The sequence below is a fragment of the Haliaeetus leucocephalus genome, unplaced genomic scaffold (genome assembly GCF_000737465.1).
Source record: "Haliaeetus leucocephalus isolate CR32 unplaced genomic scaffold, Haliaeetus_leucocephalus-4.0 Scaffold636, whole genome shotgun sequence".
NCBI lineage: Eukaryota > Metazoa > Chordata > Aves > Accipitriformes > Accipitridae > Haliaeetus > Haliaeetus leucocephalus.
Window position 1 is genome coordinate 315,339 of NW_010973072.1, and position 17,422 is coordinate 332,760.

General features: G+C 42.7%; 1 protein-coding gene across 3 annotated transcripts in view; it reads left to right on the forward strand.

Moving 5' to 3' along the window:
• The first annotated feature begins 682 nt into the window (after nucleotides 1-682).
• The window catches only part of SLX4 (SLX4 structure-specific endonuclease subunit), a 31,798-nt gene continuing 15,058 nt past the window's right edge, over nucleotides 683-17,422 (forward strand). For 2 of the 3 annotated variants that reach the window (XM_010578359.1, XM_010578360.1), the window contains exons 1-7: nucleotides 683-777; nucleotides 9,291-10,047; nucleotides 11,196-11,459; nucleotides 12,262-12,436; nucleotides 14,063-14,278; nucleotides 15,265-15,479; nucleotides 16,582-16,895. In XM_010578359.1, the coding sequence (XP_010576661.1) occupies nucleotides 9,678-10,047; nucleotides 11,196-11,459; nucleotides 12,262-12,436; nucleotides 14,063-14,278; nucleotides 15,265-15,479; nucleotides 16,582-16,895 (1,554 nt within the window). In that variant the 5' untranslated portion in view covers nucleotides 683-777; nucleotides 9,291-9,677. The remainder of the gene's footprint in view (nucleotides 778-9,290; nucleotides 10,048-11,195; nucleotides 11,460-12,261; nucleotides 12,437-14,062; nucleotides 14,279-15,264; nucleotides 15,480-16,581; nucleotides 16,896-17,422) is intronic. The other variant, XM_010578361.1, reaches the window with a different exon arrangement.

A 17,422-nucleotide genomic window follows, 5' to 3' on the forward strand; every position in this document is an offset into this window, starting at 1 on the left:
GGGGGCGGCGTGACGTCATGACGCCGGCGCCAGCGCTATCCGCGCGGCGCCACCTGCTGGCGGGGAGGTGGTGGTGTCCAACCCTGGGGCTGGCGTCACCGCCCAGGGTGCGACGTCATCCGCGTGAGGATGCGACGTCAGTGGTAGGACGTCATTCCACCTGAGGAGCGGGAGGAGGGTCCCTCGTGTGGGACGGGGTGCGGCTCAGGGGCTGGCGGGCCTGCCTGGCCCTGCCGGGGTGCGGAGCCTGAGGGGAGCCCAGGCCTTTGCCCTCAGGGGCCCGTCGCAGTTACAGCCGAGAGCAGAAACCTTGAGGCACCTCCGAGCGTGGCCTCGAAGCCCTGACGTGTTTGTTAGGGGACCTCAGGTTGGGTTCGGGTGGGCAGCTGATTGCTGTGCTGCAGCTGTTCGGTAGGGTAAAACTCCATCCTTGATGTTCAAATGGCATCAAAAGCAAAAGTTCGGTGATAAAGCAAAGGCGAAGTTGTTCCACGGAAGGCCTGATTATGAGGCCGTCTGAGTTTAAGCAGCGTTGACAGCTAGGAAGATTCATTAAAAACTTTGTTCAATGCGTCCAGCCTCAAAGCAGACTCCTTTCAAGCAATGTCATCAGGGAAAGCAATTCTGAGGAGTTTGTCAGCTGCTGCATGGAATTTTATTTTTCTCTTCCAGACTAAGGGGCACAAGGAGCAGCAGTATGGGCCTGCCTTGAGGGGAAGCAGTGGGTGTCGGTCATTTCACTGACAACGCTTTGTCCCTGATCCTGCAGATACACAGGTGCTTCTTTTAACCCTGGTCTTTTTAAATAAAGTCGAAATTATGCATTTGCTGGGCAAAAACATACTATTTGTACTAAATAGCTTGACTGTAGTGAAGCCCAAAGACGGTAACATTGGCTGATGCTCAGTCTATTGGCTCCTGTATAAACTCTCAAAAGTCACAGGCTGGGTACAGTCCATGTTTTGATTACAAAAAAAGACCCTTGTGTGGTTGGCTTTCGTATCTACTTAAAATCATATTCTTCTCCCTCCTGGTCCCTCCTCTCCCCTTTGATTTTGCTGTTTGGATTAAAACAGTTTTCTGGATAGCCAGAAGTCATTGTATTGCTTTACACTGTACAGATGTGTCAGAGGCAGACTGGAAACAGAAACAGAAAGAATTTTTATCATAAGCTTTACATTTGGAATAAAATGGACCTCAAGTTCTTTTGAGCATTTGCTTTTCCCACTGGGTCAATTTTCATTACACGTTTTTTCCAAAGAAACTGTCAAATGGTAGAAAATAGCAATTTAAACAGGATGTTTGACACATTATTGTATGCTAGTGAAACTCAAACTGTGCTTCAGGGTCCTCAGTTGTATGCAAGGCCTTTGTCCAGAGTTTCTAGAAAGAATTTTCCTGGAAGCTAAACACAGAGGAATTGACATCCTTGTCTGAGAGCTGACCTCTTGCTGTTATTGTAGCAGTCTGTGGAAGACATATATTTATGCATCCCTGAGATCATTGGTATGATACCAGAGTTTCCCAGAGCATTCTCATCAAGTCTGTAGGTAATGATATATTTGGATATTGAGAAGGTGAAGGAACTAAGTCAATGAAAGGAGAAGATATTTTAATAGGAAGAAATGTAAAAATGTATTTTCTGAACAGTAAGGCGAGCTTGTTTATGATAGACGCTGGAGTACAGAGAACAGATATGGTAGCATGGAAATGTCATAAAGCAACATATCCACAAAGTAGTATGTTGTGTATTTTACTGTAGCTCTTATATGTGATTTTAGCTGAGAAGAGAGCAAGTTATTCATTGTTATAAATTAACAAAATGTTAGTGTAAAAGATACATTATTAGATCACCTGTAGCAAACTGTGATGAGTTTGGTCACCTTTTCAAAGCAAGCATCATTTTATTTTAGAGAATGTGGGGAAATCAAGATACTGTGTTAAATTTCTTTTTATATTTGGCTTTTGTGATGATAAGCTTCAACATAATCACAAATCAGAAGATAGACTTTTGGGGAAAAAATAGTATCAGTAGAACTTCCATTGGTTTAAGTGAATGTGCGCCTTAGGATAACATTGTCTTCTTGGAAAGAAATGGCTTGAATGTTTAACATTGCAGTGTTCTTACTTCTCTTTATATTCACTTCTTCATTAATTATTCAGTTGACTTTCTTGCCGTCCATAACCCTGATTGCTCCACTCTTGATCTACAAAATGATAGAATTGTTTGACATGGTCAAGATTCTCTGTCTCAGAGTGGAGTCAGACACCCAGGGTAAGGTCACATTGTGGTCAGTTTGGAGGAATGGTGGGCTAGGTAAGGCTTTGTACTGGGTACTGAGAAGGCAGTTTGAAACAGCACCTTTCCTAAGCTGTATGCCTCTGGTGCCGTATGACCTATGGGCAATGCAGCCTCTTGTGAATGAATCGTGCTGTAGGTTCCCTGTAGCAATTTTACCACAGTTTTCACTAGCACCAACTACAAAGGAAATAAAACCTTTTTACTGTTACAGCATATGTATCGATATGGCCACAGACTCATCCAGGAGCCTGCCAATGTTCTGATTATCTGTCCGGACTCCTAACTCCTTTGTACTTGTTGCTTCCCAGGATAGATTTACCTATCCTGTACGTATGGCCTTGTCCCAAAACAGGAACTTTGTATTGAGATTTGTGCTAGTTTACCAAGTGGTCTGCATTGGTCTGCGTCTCTGTCATCAACACTATCTAACAGTTCCTTTCTCTGCATCATCAGACAGCTTCATCAATGGTGGTTTATATCTCTCCTAACTCAATTCCTTAGTCTAAATAATAGAAAAATAAGATAGGCAGAGAGTTAATCTCTGTGGGATGGTACTAGGAACATATGTGCTCAGTGACTGCTGTTTGCAGTTGCATTTTGAAACCTATCTAGCTACATTTTAATAATTTTAAATGTATTGTATTGATTTTGCATGATTCTAATTAATCATTTTGTCCCTTGATACTTCTTTAATGGTTTACAAAAGACTTACGCCTCTGTTAACATGCAGAGGTCTCATTAAAAAGGTATTAGCTTAACGTAGGAGATCTTGGTTTTCATATAACTGTGTTTATTGATATTAATTTCATTATCCATCTTCATTCATCAATTCCCATACAAGCCATTTCTTTAACGGCCTGGCGCTGATCTCAGTCTGAAAGATGGGTGTTTACTTCCCTAATTGTCCTTTTTGAAAAATCATAGTGACTTCTACTTGCAAATGATCTGATTCTGTTGACAGAAATATCTTCAATAGCTGCTGTTCAGTACACTTTGGACTACTGTTAGAATAGGCTACTTTCATCAACATCATGGGATGGATATTATAGGAATATTTTGTATTCTCATTATTAACAGTTCTACAGTTTGTTTTATAATGATCTAGTGGCCTTGGTAGGTTCTTCTTTTTGGTTTGATGTACACCAAAAAGACCTTTTTGAAAGTTCTTAACTTTTCTGACCAGAAAACTAATCTTATGTAATTTTACCTCCTTCTCGTTTTAATACAATTCATTGTTTATATTCACTGCTATCCAATTCCCTTACCATGATGTTATTTTACATATTTGTTTTTATTATTACTCTGATTACTTTTCTTTCTCTGAAAACCAAGTTAGGTTTTAATAAGTATTGTTCTCATTATTGATTTTTGGGGCCTCTGCTGAAATGGTTTTATTCAGTCCTTAATTCTCGATTGTATTTTTCTGTTTAAATTAATAATTTTTTGTTGCTTTCAGTCAAATCAAATAAGCATTTTTTAAACACCAGCTGCATGTATTTCTGATTTGTATGCTACTGTGTTTGCATACAAGCCATGAGCATTTGCACCTGAGCAACCGTTAGTTTTTATTTTTATATTCACTTCCCCTTTATCCTTCCAGAGGAGGTAAAAAGTAAAAATTTTCTATTTCAGTGAAATGCTTTTTAAAGTAAGGTTAGTTTCTACAGCATTTGAAAGGTAGAGGGACGTTTTGTCATGTAAGTAGTGATTTAAAATTCACGTCTGGAATGTGATAGATTTTTTTACTGGCTATGAAGTGCTTTGCCATACGTACAAAGTACTAGCAGGGGGAGGTGTAGTCTTGAAAAGAAATGTGAGTGTGGTACTCTGGTGGGATATCAGTAATAGAAGTGGATGATGTCACATAGACATTGATACTGGTCATTGCTAAGATTGCTCATTAGAATCTGATTATGATTTTCCTAGCTATCATTTCCTTGCTTATATAGGCTTGAGTTAATTTGTAATTTCCTATTTTCCACATCTGGTTTTGTTATCCTTTTCTGGCACAGGAAAGCTGGCAGAGACCAGGACCAGAGGTTTGGTACCTGAGTTTGAATTCCTGTTCTGCACTTATATTTGTTCTCTCCTCACAGAACAAGTGCTGCTGTCCTCAGTGTTAATTTATTTGCACTTCTACAGACACAGAGACCGTGCACTGGACACATCTATTGTTGTGTCCTTGTAGAGTAGTGTTGGTGATAAAGGTATCGGTTAGTGCAGGAACCTGGTGAGAAAAGGTGCTAGCAAAGAGAGTCTCTAAAAGTATGGAGGATAATATGCTCTTTCAGAAGTTACACTGTTGACATGTAGGTTCATCTCCATCAGGAACCCGTAGGAAGATTTTTTTGTTACAGGATTTGGTCTGGAAGAATCCCTACGGACCAGCTTCTGGTGTGGTTTCCAGAACAAACACTACAGAAATTCTTTCCCTGTGCAGTATTTGGACTGGCTTGATTGAAAGTTTTGCTACCAACCTTCAGATGTTCAGGCTACAGCTTTCACGGAAAGAGAAGGGGAGGGGGCAATAAAACTCAGTGCCAACGCAACAGGGTGCATCCCATCATCCTGTCTGCTGTCAACACTCTGTAATTAGCAGCCTAGGTTCATACAGGCCATGGCAATTAACTCATTTCTGAAGACGGAGGCGGTATCAGTCACTTTGATCCCATTCTTTGACTTTCCTTTAAGTTCTGGCCAGCCTTACAGGACTGTCAGGACCACTCCTATGTTGATCTTGCTGGTGGAGGAAGTGGGAGAAGGTGCTCCTGCCGAGAAAGGTGCCACGCTTTCTGCAGCAACCCACTCTGCCTGGCACGCAAACACAGCCTCACTCCGTGTGGAGACGGGTGCTGCAGACTCAGCATCGTGTCTCCCTACACCCAGTTGGGAATGCAGTCGCCTCTTAGGCTGTTTCACTGGTGGAGATGGGGGGAGAGGATCTGGCTGTAGAATGGGGTAATTTGTACTTTCACCACAAGGAAATGGTACTTATGAAAAAAAATTCAGGTTACTTTTTGCCTCACTTTCTAGTGTTAAATAATCCCACTTGCCCTAGTATTTCTTGTGAAACCCAGGAAATTGCTCCCAAGGTAGCATGGCACCTTCCTTTTTTGAAGGTATAGAGCCAGGCTTTCTTCAAAGATGAGTAACTGAGGAGGATATCTACTGAAGCAGCACTGCGGGGGTTGAGAGGGGAGAAGGTATCTGCTGGGTACAAGTTGTTGAGGCCTACCTAGCACTCATGTACGCTTTCTAGCCATAATGATGACATGCTCTTGGAGACTGAAATGGCAGGACAATTGTTCCTGGAACAAATAGACAGTTTAAAGCGGCAAGTGAGCAGGCCCAGATATTGTATATTTGAGAGCTCAGAAGAGATACTGTCAAGTGGTTGGACTGCTGGTAGAAATACACTTTCAGTTGTGTCCTGGTTTCAGCTGCTCTTGAAAGGTGGGAGGGTAGCAGATGTTTTACCTGTTGGGTTTTGGCTGTTTGGGGTTTTTTAAGAAGGATTCTATGATTGAACTAAGTAATTACAAGGCAGTAAGTCTTTTATGTGTACCTATTAAACTGGTTGAAATGATCATCAAGTTATTTGTAGACGTCTGTCATATTTTTAACCTAATAGCATCTCATCAACATGGTAGCCTAGTTTCTGCAGTAGACTGTCTCTCAGTAGTCTAATGGAGTGGTTTGAATTTGTCAACAAATCAAGAAATAAAGAATGGATTAATGTCGTTTACTCAGAAATCCTTTGAAAAGGGGAAAGAGATAAAGAATTGTCATGAATGGTAAATCATCTAAGAGGGGAAACTGGCTGAAAGGTAGCAAAGAGCATCCAAGGGTTCATTCTGAATCCTCCTCAGTGTGTGCCCGGTGGTCCTGCTGGGCAGTGATGCAGCTTTTTTAGCTCAGTCGAGGTCAGAGGTAGTTCCAGCAGGCTCTGAGCTGCAGGTAACACAGTATATCATGAACTTAAGTGTGGATGAGTGTAAAGTAGAGCATGGAGGTGGAAAAAGAGATAAATCATATGGAACACCTTAATGATACCAGATACTGAAAGAGCCCTGGGCATCTCTGTTCAGGTAAAACCTTTGCTCAACAAGCAGATGCTTTCAAAACAAAGCAAAGATGTTAGGATCTGCGAGGCCTGGGTGGGGAAGCAATGTGAACAATATAAAACTTCTTCATCCGCAGTATCAGCAGTCTGCTGTCTGCGGTACTGGTCATCGTGTCTCAGAAAAAGCAGTGGACAGTGCAGGAGATTCGGGGAATACTGATGGAGATGGTTAGGGGCCAGAAAAGATTCTCCTAGGAAAAGAGAAAAGACTGGGACTCTTATTTTAGAGCACAGACACTGGAGGATGTGATACATGTAATTTAATAAAATATTGAGTGGTCTAAAGAGAGTGGATTTGGAGCTTCTGTCCTCCTTGTCTCAACAGAAGACAGTCAGTGAAGTACAAAGGAAGCAAACAGAACTGATGAAAAGGAATACTTTCTCCTGTTTTGTTTTTTTGGTTTTTTTTTTTTAGTTAAAGCAGGGAACTCAATTCAATAGATGCCGGTGAGCCTGAAAATGGCAGGATCAAAAAGGTGAGGTTGTTATATGGCTGGAGGGTTATGATAGTAACACTGATGGATTTTTGTAAGAATTAACTCTTGTGGTTCTGGTTTAAAGAAGGTTACCAGGAAACAAAATTAGTCCCAAATGGAAAAGGCAAGGACAGACTATTTGTAGGGTCATAGGATAACTCAGGCTGGAAGTGGCCTCAGGAGGTCTCTAGTCCAACATCGTGCTCAAAGCAGAGTCAGCTATGGGGTCAGACCAGGTTTCTCAGGGCTTTATCCAGTCTGCCTGACCCGTTCTGCCTTCTGAAGGGTTCTGGGCTTTTTCTGCAGCGGCATGTGGTGCTGCTCGCTGCTGGGGACACACTGCTGAGCTGAGCAGATCCTGAGCAATGCATCTAACTCACCTACATATTTCAGGTATGCAGGTCAGTGGAAGTGGCAGAACCTATCACCATTAGGGCATGTGCTATTGCTGTCTCCTTCCCCCTGCAACTTGGAACTTGAGCAAAAAGAGCAGTCAGTACAAAATACACTAAATCTAATCTTTTCCTTCCATTTTCCAGGTTCCATCTTTCATTCTTACTGGTCCTGCTTTGTACCATTTTGCTGATCTACATTTACTTGAAGGGCACAGCTGGGCTATAGATTTGGCAGCTAAGGGGATAGCTAAGTGCTGCTGTTTATTTTATTTGACCAGCTTTGTGATTTGTTGAGTCCTAAAATCCTCCAAAATGAATTTAATACTATACTGAAAGAAATTATTTTCAAAGCCATTACTTTTTGAGCTCTACAAACTGGTGCCAAAGCTGGCTGTTAGGTACATGAATAGGAGCAGCATCAGAAATACTGAGATGTTGAACAGAGCAGGAGCCTGTAAATACAAGTCTGGAAAGAGAGGAGTAAGACAGATAAATTCTTAGGTTTGCATCATTTGTATGTCTGACTTCATCTACCTGGGGCACTGAACATTGATTGCAAACGCAAAAGTGCTGATCTGTTTCAAAGTTTAATATCAGGAACTCACCATAAGTAATACAACAGTACAAATGTGTCTGTGAGAGGTATTTAAAGCCATGGAGGATGTGAGATTCTGTTTTTCTCCAGATGCTGTCTTCTACTTAGAAGAAAATGGTCAATTTACAGTGATAACTACACCAAGATTCTGTCCAGGAAAATTAAATTTATGAACTGGCTACATAAAACTTCAGTTTCTCTCTAACAGGAAATGACTCCAAGATTCACAGCAAAATCCTCTGCTGGTTTGGGAGCCTGAGTTTAAAATAAATAAATCCATTAACATCTGTAATTGCTTATAGGAAAGGCTGACCCATGAAAGTGTGTAACCAGCATTCCTTAGCCTCGCATGTCTGCAGCCAAGCCATTTGAGAAAACAATCTCGCATGTGTTTTTCCTGCTTTTTGAGTCTTTCTATGCCCAGAGCTTTACTGGAGAAGCTGAACCACAGCTGCTGCCATTCCAAGTGAAACACTCTGGTTTAGGCTTGAAAGAAATAGGTTTTGGGAGCAATATAAAACCTCTGGTAAAATAGCCAGAACCATAGTGAACTTAGGACTAGGAAGAAGAGGACAATCAAAATGTCTAAGAATAGAGATCTAGGTTTAATGTTGCCTGGGGGTTGATGGCATTTCCATCTGGACGTTGTACCCAATGCTGTTCCACGTAATCCCTAGCTAGTACTGCTGTTCTTACTGTAGCTGAAAAGATTAAGAAACTCATTTTAGAATACCATTTGTTTAGTCTGTTTACCTTGTGTATTTGACAGCAGTTTGTGAAACATGGTCACTGCCATGGTTTATTGAGTACTCAAGAGGAATAGTTCAGTATTTGTTAGCAGGAGAGCTAATCCTGAAGGTGAGCAGCCATGGAGGTAAGAGGAGAGAAAGGATGAACATATTTGATAGAATTGTTCTCAGACTTGTCCCAGAAACCCTTCTGAAATGCCAGAAACTGCCTTTATTCACTTCTCAAAATAGGTTGGGCTCTCCTCTTTAAAGCTGTGGTGTTGCAAAGCAAAATTTTACACTGTATAATAGCTGCTTGATCTGAGGGACTTCCCCCCCACACCCCGCGCTACATTCGCTGGTCTTGTGTTATATAAATCTAAGTATGAATGCATATTAAGAAAGGACAGTCTCAAATCCTGAGATCCAGGACAAAAGCCTACCCAGTATCAGATATCTGTTTTGAAAGCTTTCCTCTTCTTTCCTCATGTGGCTTGTGCATGTCTGTAGTACAATTATAGCGATAGCGTTTTGGGTCAATACTGGCTTTTTCTAATCTTACTATTTTATAAAAGTTCTCTCCTCCTTCAAAGTTCTACACCAGCCCTGTCCCATGCTGCATTTGCATATACCATCCTCCATAACCACCTTTTTTTATTTCTTTATTTCAGGGCTTTAGTAAGTGTCTTTGTGAAGCCCTATAGCGTGTCATGAAGATCCTACGTGTATTCTGCACAAACTGACGTGATTAACGTAAGGTCTAGAGGCCTCTGAAGAGCCAACTTGTGAAAGCAGGTGGGGTTCTTGGAGAGAGAATGTGCTCTACTAAATGGCTGTGAATTAAGTGTGGAAGAATGAACTGTCAGAGCAGCACAGAAGTGCCCACACTGTTGACCTCATTGAAGTCTGAAGAATGGAGATCTCTGAGGTAGTGGAAGGGAATTGGTGAAAATTGCAGGTCACGGATGATGCAAACCTGAACTGATTCTGGTATCTCCCCCTGCCCTCCAGTCCTCACAGTGTCATTAGGCCACAGCGTAACTGGAACCTGCAGGCCAATGGATGAACAGGACAATGATTTCAAAGAGTTATGGGCGAATCTTTTAGGTAGAGGGAAGAAAAAAGCTGGGGATGCTGAAGCAGCAAAGGGTGCTCAGAACAGGTCAAAGAGCACTGCAGCAAGAAGCAAATTAAAAAGAGGAAAAGCTGCCGCTAAGAGCCAAAACCATCATCACTTACCAGCAGCAAAGGAAACAAATTTACCTCAAGATTTGGGTCCAAAGGAACAAACACTGGTGCACAAAGAAGATGGTGATGCTGTGGCCTGTAGTAGTGGTGAGACTACACAAGGGGATGGAAAGAGAAACCCTTTCCCTGCCAGCCAGCTGAGTACAGTGGCCAGTGAGTGTAGCCAGAGGACTCTGACAGGTGAGTGAACATAGGCTAGGACTGAAAAGACTCTGTAGTTCAGTGGTGGTCTTCAGAAGCCCACCTGGTGGGGACATACAGCAGTGCTGATTGAAGCGGGCTTGCATCTTTTGTTTCTGTCTACACTTAGCTACTTAGGCTTATCTAGGGCTTTAACCTAGGAGTGTGTTCTGTGCTACAGGCAGGCAGATGTCCTTCAGTAAGGTGAAGCCTTGGTACAAAGTGATGAGTTGGGGAGTCATTATTCACTATTTTTTGCAGTATTACAACTGAGAAAAACACCCTCAAATCATCTAGAAGCAAGCTTAGAATATATTGAGGTGCTTTTTCACCCAGTGCATCATTGTATGGTGAAATGTATTGCCACTGGATGTTGTCAAGGCCAAAAATGAACGAGTTAAAAAAGGTGTTGGATTAATTCATAAAGGATTAGTCCTTCAGTGGTTATTAAATGTGATGGCCAGAATGCAGTCACCAGTGCAGGAAGTCCTTAAACTGATAAATAAGGTCAGCCAGGAAAAGGATTATTTCGTACCTGTCCTGTCCTGAGCACCCTTTCTTAAGTATGTGTTGCTGTCTGGGCCCAGAGACAAGATACTGGGCTGGTGAGATCTTTGGTCCCATCTTGCACACTGCGCATATCCACAGGATACCTCAAGCAGAGCAGTGGTATGCTGAGGTGTTAGTTTGGCATTGCCTCTGCCTCCTGCTTGTTACCACCTCTCTTTGGGAACTCCGGGTTCCTTCAGCTCAGAGCCTGAAAGTTTGAGCCACAGATAGGGTTTGGAGATCAGAGCAAAGAACAGGAGGAACCACAGGACATTGTGTGGTGGGAACACTGGGGCTGTAGGACTGCTTGTTCTCACTAGTGACCTTCAGGCAAGGCCTTCCTTAATATTCCTTCCTAAAAGGGATTTAGAGATACGTAAACTCCACTGTAGCACAGAAGCCTGATACTGGTACTGTGGTTATCAAGTATAAAGTCATGTAACAGCTGAACAAATTGTTCACTTCCTCCAAGAATGCCTGTTGCAAAACTGAGCCTGGCTTAGGCTACTGTTGGGGAGGGTTTCCCAGCAGCTATCTGGGCAGCTCAGCTATGTGTTTAAAACTGACTGGTAAAGCTCTGATGTTTTCTCCCCCTCTAGTAAATACTCTGAGTGGCTGTTCCCAGACTACATTATCCTTCCATCCTGCTACACAGCCAGGGACCTGCTCTTCGCTCACCTCAAAGATACCGCTGCTCGCAGGGTCGAAGATGCGGGTAGCAGAGCTGGTAGTGGAGAGAATGCAGCAGTTCAAGAGAGTGGCACCTGAGCAGCTAAAACACAGCACAGATGATGGTTTGCCAAAGTCTGTAGCCAGCGTGGATTTCCCTGGCGAAAGCCAGGAGCAGAACCCACCAGAGAATGGTACATTTCTTTTGTTAGCTCTTGTACGTGCAGAAAGAGTGCTGTGGGCTGGTGAGAATGGTTGCATGAGAAGCAGTCCAGATTCCTGGGCTTTGTTCCCAGCTAGCCTAGTGGCTTAGTGTGCAGCACTGAATAAATCACTCCAGATCACTGAGAAAACTTGCTTTCTCTATTGTTAAAGGACTATCCGTACTTTTCTCCCAGGCCTTCTCTAAGGCTGAATCAACCTCATGTTACATTCCGGAAGGTTAATTGTCTTCTTGGAAACAGGTTGAAATTCCAACAGGATCAGTGGACTTTGTCGTCCTTCCCTTAGGACAGTGTTAGGTAGCTGTTAGGTAAATATGACTCTTAGGTAGCCCCCATCTTTGGTGGATCCCCAAGCACTCTATAAGGTAATATGTTCTATGCAGATTAATTGAATTCACAGTAATTTTACTCTGGTTTGGTTCTTTATAAGTCAGGGCCCCATTGGTTCTGTATGGACATGAAAATCTGCTGTGTTTTAATATGTAATGTGTAAGATCCCATATTCTCTTCAGAAACTTTAGCCAAAACTTACCCTTCATTTGGCTCTGGCATGCGACGTACTGTGAACAAATTGCCACCTCTTGCTCCTCGGCTAGTGCAGTCCTGTAGCATTCCCTTGTGGGAGATGAGATGTGAAGATGCAAGAGAAAGACTGCAATTAATTTTTGTGCGTCTAGTTTAATAAACTAATAATGAGAAGTATAACGGCTCCATGCCTTTCATACAGGATTCTTAGTTTTCTATCTTAGATCATCTCTCCCTTCTTTGCCAGATACCCACCATCTTCTGTCCATGGAACATGACGGTGCTCTGGCTTTGGCTCTTCAGCAGGAAACCAAAGAGGAAGCTCTGGCAAGCCTGGAGGATGCAGGCTTGTTTTTTTGTCAGATCTGCCAGAAGGATCTCTCAGCCATGAACACAATGCGACGAGAGCAGCATGTTAACAGGTGAAAGACCAGCATGATGTGTCCTTTCCACATCCTTTCCCATTAACCTCATAGACTGCTCACTCAGCTTATCCATTAAAGAACATGGTAGCAGGGGAATCTGCATAGTGGCATTGACCTTTATGGCTTGAATTAAAAAGTTGGTTTGGTCTCAAAGCAGACGCTGATTGTCTTGAACTGCAGGGCTTCTGCATATGTGTGGTAAGGCCAGTGCCACTTTCATCAGTAGTGTGATAGAGGAGATGTGATACCAATTTCAGCCAACAAAGTAATGTTTGCTCTATTTCGCTGAAAATTGTTCTTCTAAAGACACATACTAGAGTATGTCACTGCATATCCCAGCTGTTTGCTGAGAGAAAGGTGGTACTATTCAGAAAGATGACCAAATTGAAAATTAGTGCCCTTAATTTAACAGTTTCCTTAGTGGTAAATACCAAGTACTGTTAATATATTATGTACGCATAGGTCTTTGTAAATTAAAAGTTTGTGCTTCTCTGCTGAGAAAGTATCAGAAACAGCGTATTTGAATGTTTGCAATTTCTTAATTCGAGCCCTTTCAGAAGGCAAGAGTGATTTAATTTGTCCAGTCCTACATCAAGTTATTGAGTGGCTCACATTTGTTAGAGTTGTCTGTACCTGCAGCTTTAGAGGTGCTACTGCTGTTTCTGTCTTCAGGTATTTACTGCTGCTTGAGAGGGCAGAGGTTGTAAAACAGTGACAGTGTGTCAGAAATGCTTTTTGGAAATTAAGTCTGCTTTCTGAACTATTAAGCATGTAATCATATGATGAGATTACAAGGTTGTATTATCAATGGATTTTTTGATAGCAGTCTTCATCACAAGAGGTGAAGCTGTAGATGGATAGATGCACTGGCAAACAAGTAATCACCAGTCCTCTTGCATCAGATGAATGGTCTCTCAACACAGCCCTGTGTGTGTAGGTAGTGTGTACCATTATGTAATCAGGGACTGATTTTTGTAATAGGTACTGCAGATCCAGGATTTCACACCCTGAATCTCTTTGGAGAGGACAGAAAAAGAACAATTAAAATTTTGTACATAGTTTTGGCCTACTAGAAGTTCATCATCCTGCACTCTTGAGTGTGGTGTTAATTTCAGCTGCTCCCTTTTCTGTGACATAAAACACTGTCCTTGTCAAGTGAGATATCTGACTTGAAAACACTTGCGTTCTTGACGCTGCATGTGGTCATGCACCTTCAAAAGCAGTAAGAAGGACAAGAAGTGATGTTTCGGGTGAGGAAGACTTACCATTTCTCTGGTAGGGTGATCCTTTTTTTAACGGTGGTTTATAAGTTAGCTGGAATGTTAGAATGAATGCAGAAAGAGGTATTAGGTGATGGACACGCGGTGAAGTTAAAGAAGGTTATTACCTGCACTTGCTTTTGAGCAACAGTTTTTAATATGCCCCTGAGGCCGTAATCTCCATCTAACTGTTACATGTCATGTTCGTGACAGTGGTGGGCACATAGTTCTTGTTTCTTTAGGGGATGTTTCAGGCTGTAACAGATATTAGAGATAATTGTGCTTCCTTTTCTTTAAAATGGTTTAAATCATAGCGTGGAAAGTTTTAAAGTCTTCAGAGGTAAGCTTTGCCATCTTCTCACAGGTGTCTGGATGAGATGGAAGAAGCACAGATGTCATCCTCCAGCAAACCACTGGTCCCTGAATGTCCCATCTGCGGGAAGCAGTTCCAAACCGCACAGAGCCGAGTCAGTCACCTGAAACGCTGTGCTGTCGAGATGGATGTACCTCCTAAGCTGCTTCTTCAGGCAGTGCAGTTGCAGGTGTCCACGCTTGGTGATGCACCTCTTCAGTGTCCCAGGTAAGCTGGTAAAAATAAAAGATGCTAGTTACTTTCTTTGGCCTGAGAGACATTGAACCTGTGCTCCTGGGGGTGAATGGCAGAAGCAAGGCAGATTCACACACTGGGTAGGCCCCAGGTACAAAGAAGGTCAAGTAGAGCCATGACCCAGTACCACATGAGGAGAATGTGGTAGTTAGTTGGAGAAATCATCTTGCTTTTCTTCAGGAGTGGTCAGGTTGTGGATGACTTTAAAAGTCAGCAGGCAGGAGCAAAATGGGGAATAAATAATCTTACACTGGTTTGTCAGAATTATTTGTGCTCTATGAGGCAATTATGCAGTAAAGCTGAATGGTGTGTTTGAGCTTATTAAGCACACCACATAGTACGAGTATGCAGTCTCTCCAGAGCATCTGTTGTGCCAATGCCTCAGCTATTCAGCTTGTGGCTGTGTTGGATATATGTGCTTTATACCCTGAGCCAAAGAGGAAACAGACGTGATGTTTTGAAATGTGCTCGGTACAGAGCTGCATCTGCTGTCTTGGATTTGAGCAGAATCTTCAGAATACAGCAAGTGGTGCCTGACTGAATTTGTAGAAGGGCTCGCAAGTCCCGTTGTGCTGAGGAAGGACCATTGCCCATTCCCTGTGGAAGCAGAAGAGTGGGAAAGCATTTTGTGGTGATCTTGGTTTTGCCCTGCTTCAACTTGTTCTTTCCCCCTTGGTACAAAAAAGTGTTCAAGGTACAGATAGCAGATGCTTACATCAGTGCTGTAGTCTTGTGGTTACCTTTTCAAAATAAGACTTTCTCTAAATTGCTCTAAATTCCACAGATGGTAAGAAATCCTTTGCTCTCTGCTAGGGAAGAAGGTACTGAATAGTTTTTCATTATCCTTGATAGGGGAATCTCTCTGAGCAAGTAGAGCAGCTGGTCTGGAGCACCCAGTGTTTCTTGTCTCTGATCCAGTCACATTAACTTGGGCTTCCTGCTGCATTCTTGTATTTCAGCAATCAACCAAGCAGGTCAAAGCGAAAATGCTCCTCCAAAGAGGACTCAAAGAAAATGCAGAAGAGGGCCAAAATGGAGACGAAGGATGAAGATTTGCTGGTTGCTATGGCAATGTCACGCTCTCTGTTAGAGCAAGAAAAGCAGGAACAAGCAAAATCAGTTACAAATGTGAAACCAGTGGCTGCTTTGCCAATCAAATGGAAGCCAGGATCAGGTATGTGTTAAAGTGAGTTAGTGTCAAAGGCTGTGTTATTGGAGGAGTAGCATAACACAGCCTGCTCTTCACTAAAACTTTCCTCTTGGGTATAGGAGGGATGACAGCCCTGTTTTTGTTTTATTTAAGCTGTCAGAGCCTCACAATATGCAGTATCCACACACAGTCAGGAAAAGCTGCAGGATGTCCATGGGTTTTAGTGAAATCCCTTAGGAATCTCATGCTTTTTTTCACTGATTGATTGTTTTGAATCTGTAAAATATTCTTAAGATAAGCTGTTGTTTTTTGTAAACCATGGAAGTGAAAAGAAATAATATGAAAAGGTTATTGTTATTTCTCCTGCAGGAGATTTTTTTCCTATTCATCCTGCTGCAACCTGGATTAATGCAGCTTTTTCAGCCTTTTCTCTGTTTTCATTCTGTAGCAGACATACGTGTATACTACATGCTGTTGAGCATGTGCTTCACTATTTCAGTGTGCAGAAAGGTTTAGAAATGAAGACAACTGCCAGAGGAGAGCGTTGAGTGCTGTATAAAGAGGAGACTTCACTCTTCATAACCCTGCTCAGATCTCCTCCTGCCAATAAGTATTCCTGGTTGGATTTGTTGTTGAGCATTAGTAACGCAAAGGTAGTAAGACACAGGATTTCCAAGTGACAGTTGCTCAGTGTTTGTGTGAGCTGTGGTTTGATATCATCAGTGACCAGTACACAAGAAAAGGAGTCCTTCATGGATTTGTTGGAGTTTTTCTCTCCCTTTTTTGTGAAGCACTGCCATACAGGCAGCATTCCATGGGTCTGGGAGGTAGACTGCATGGATATCCGTTGCTTCCATAATGATCAGATTTTGTAGAGATGTGACAGCTCCCAACAGGCAACAGAGCAGTGTGAGCAGGAGTCAGTCTTTTCTGGAGTTCATTTCTCCCATAAGGGTGATGTGAGGCTTCAAACTACCTGCAAAAATCTTAAGAGTTGTGTTCAGCTTGTTGCTGCCTTTTGGTCATCACTGACTACAGCACTTGAAGGAGCTGGCATGTTGAGCTCCTTTGCCCTATGTGTTCAGCTGTTTGTTTATTTGGGTTCCTCTTCCTTTTCTTTTTAAAGAGAAAAAACGTCGTAAAAGAGGCCCAACTGCACCTCCACCCTTACTGCTTCAGGACCCGGAGAAGGCCCGCAAAAGGATCCAAGAGCGAGTAGCTATGCTGCTTGCAGAAGAGGTGGAATTCCCTCCCACCCCTCAGCTTCCCACTAGTAGGATTTTGGAGGATGAATCTGGGAAAGCAGCCTGGCTTTTGCCGTTGTCCAAAACCAAGGAGTGCTTTTTATGGAATATCAGTGCTCTGACAGGACCCTATGACCCTGAATCATTCTACACTGCTGCATTAACCCCCCCAGTTGTACCTTGGAAGCCTGTGCAGGTGGGATGCTCTTTTGTCCTTGCTCTGATATTTGTGTGCCCTAGTTCACTTGCCCAGTAACGCTTCTGTTTCCTCATTTGGTACTTAAAACGAGTGATCCCCTGCCTCTGCATACTCACTGCTCATGCCCTGTTGTCCCCTGGTCTTACACAGTTAGGTTTTATGATCTTGAACTTTCATTTCTTCCTTTTGGAGAGGAGACCGAGGCTCATGTTACCATGCTATTCCTTAAGCTTTCAGAAAATAAAACTGATGGGAACGGAGAGTACTGAGTAAAGGGACCCCATCCTGCTCATTTTGCTACTAGTTTGTCCATGTTTACAGCAGCCTGACTCTTGTTTTCCTTCGTGGCACTTTTCTCTGATTCTAGTATGAGCTTTGCCCGTGTGTTGCACTCAGCAAGTATCTGGGTGAAAAGTTTAAACTGAAGACTGCTATTTGTCTTGCACACAGGAGAAGGTGGGAGCACCTAGAGTTGTAAAGCAAAGCATTTGCACTTCAGGCTTTCCCTGTGCATCCCGCTGCCT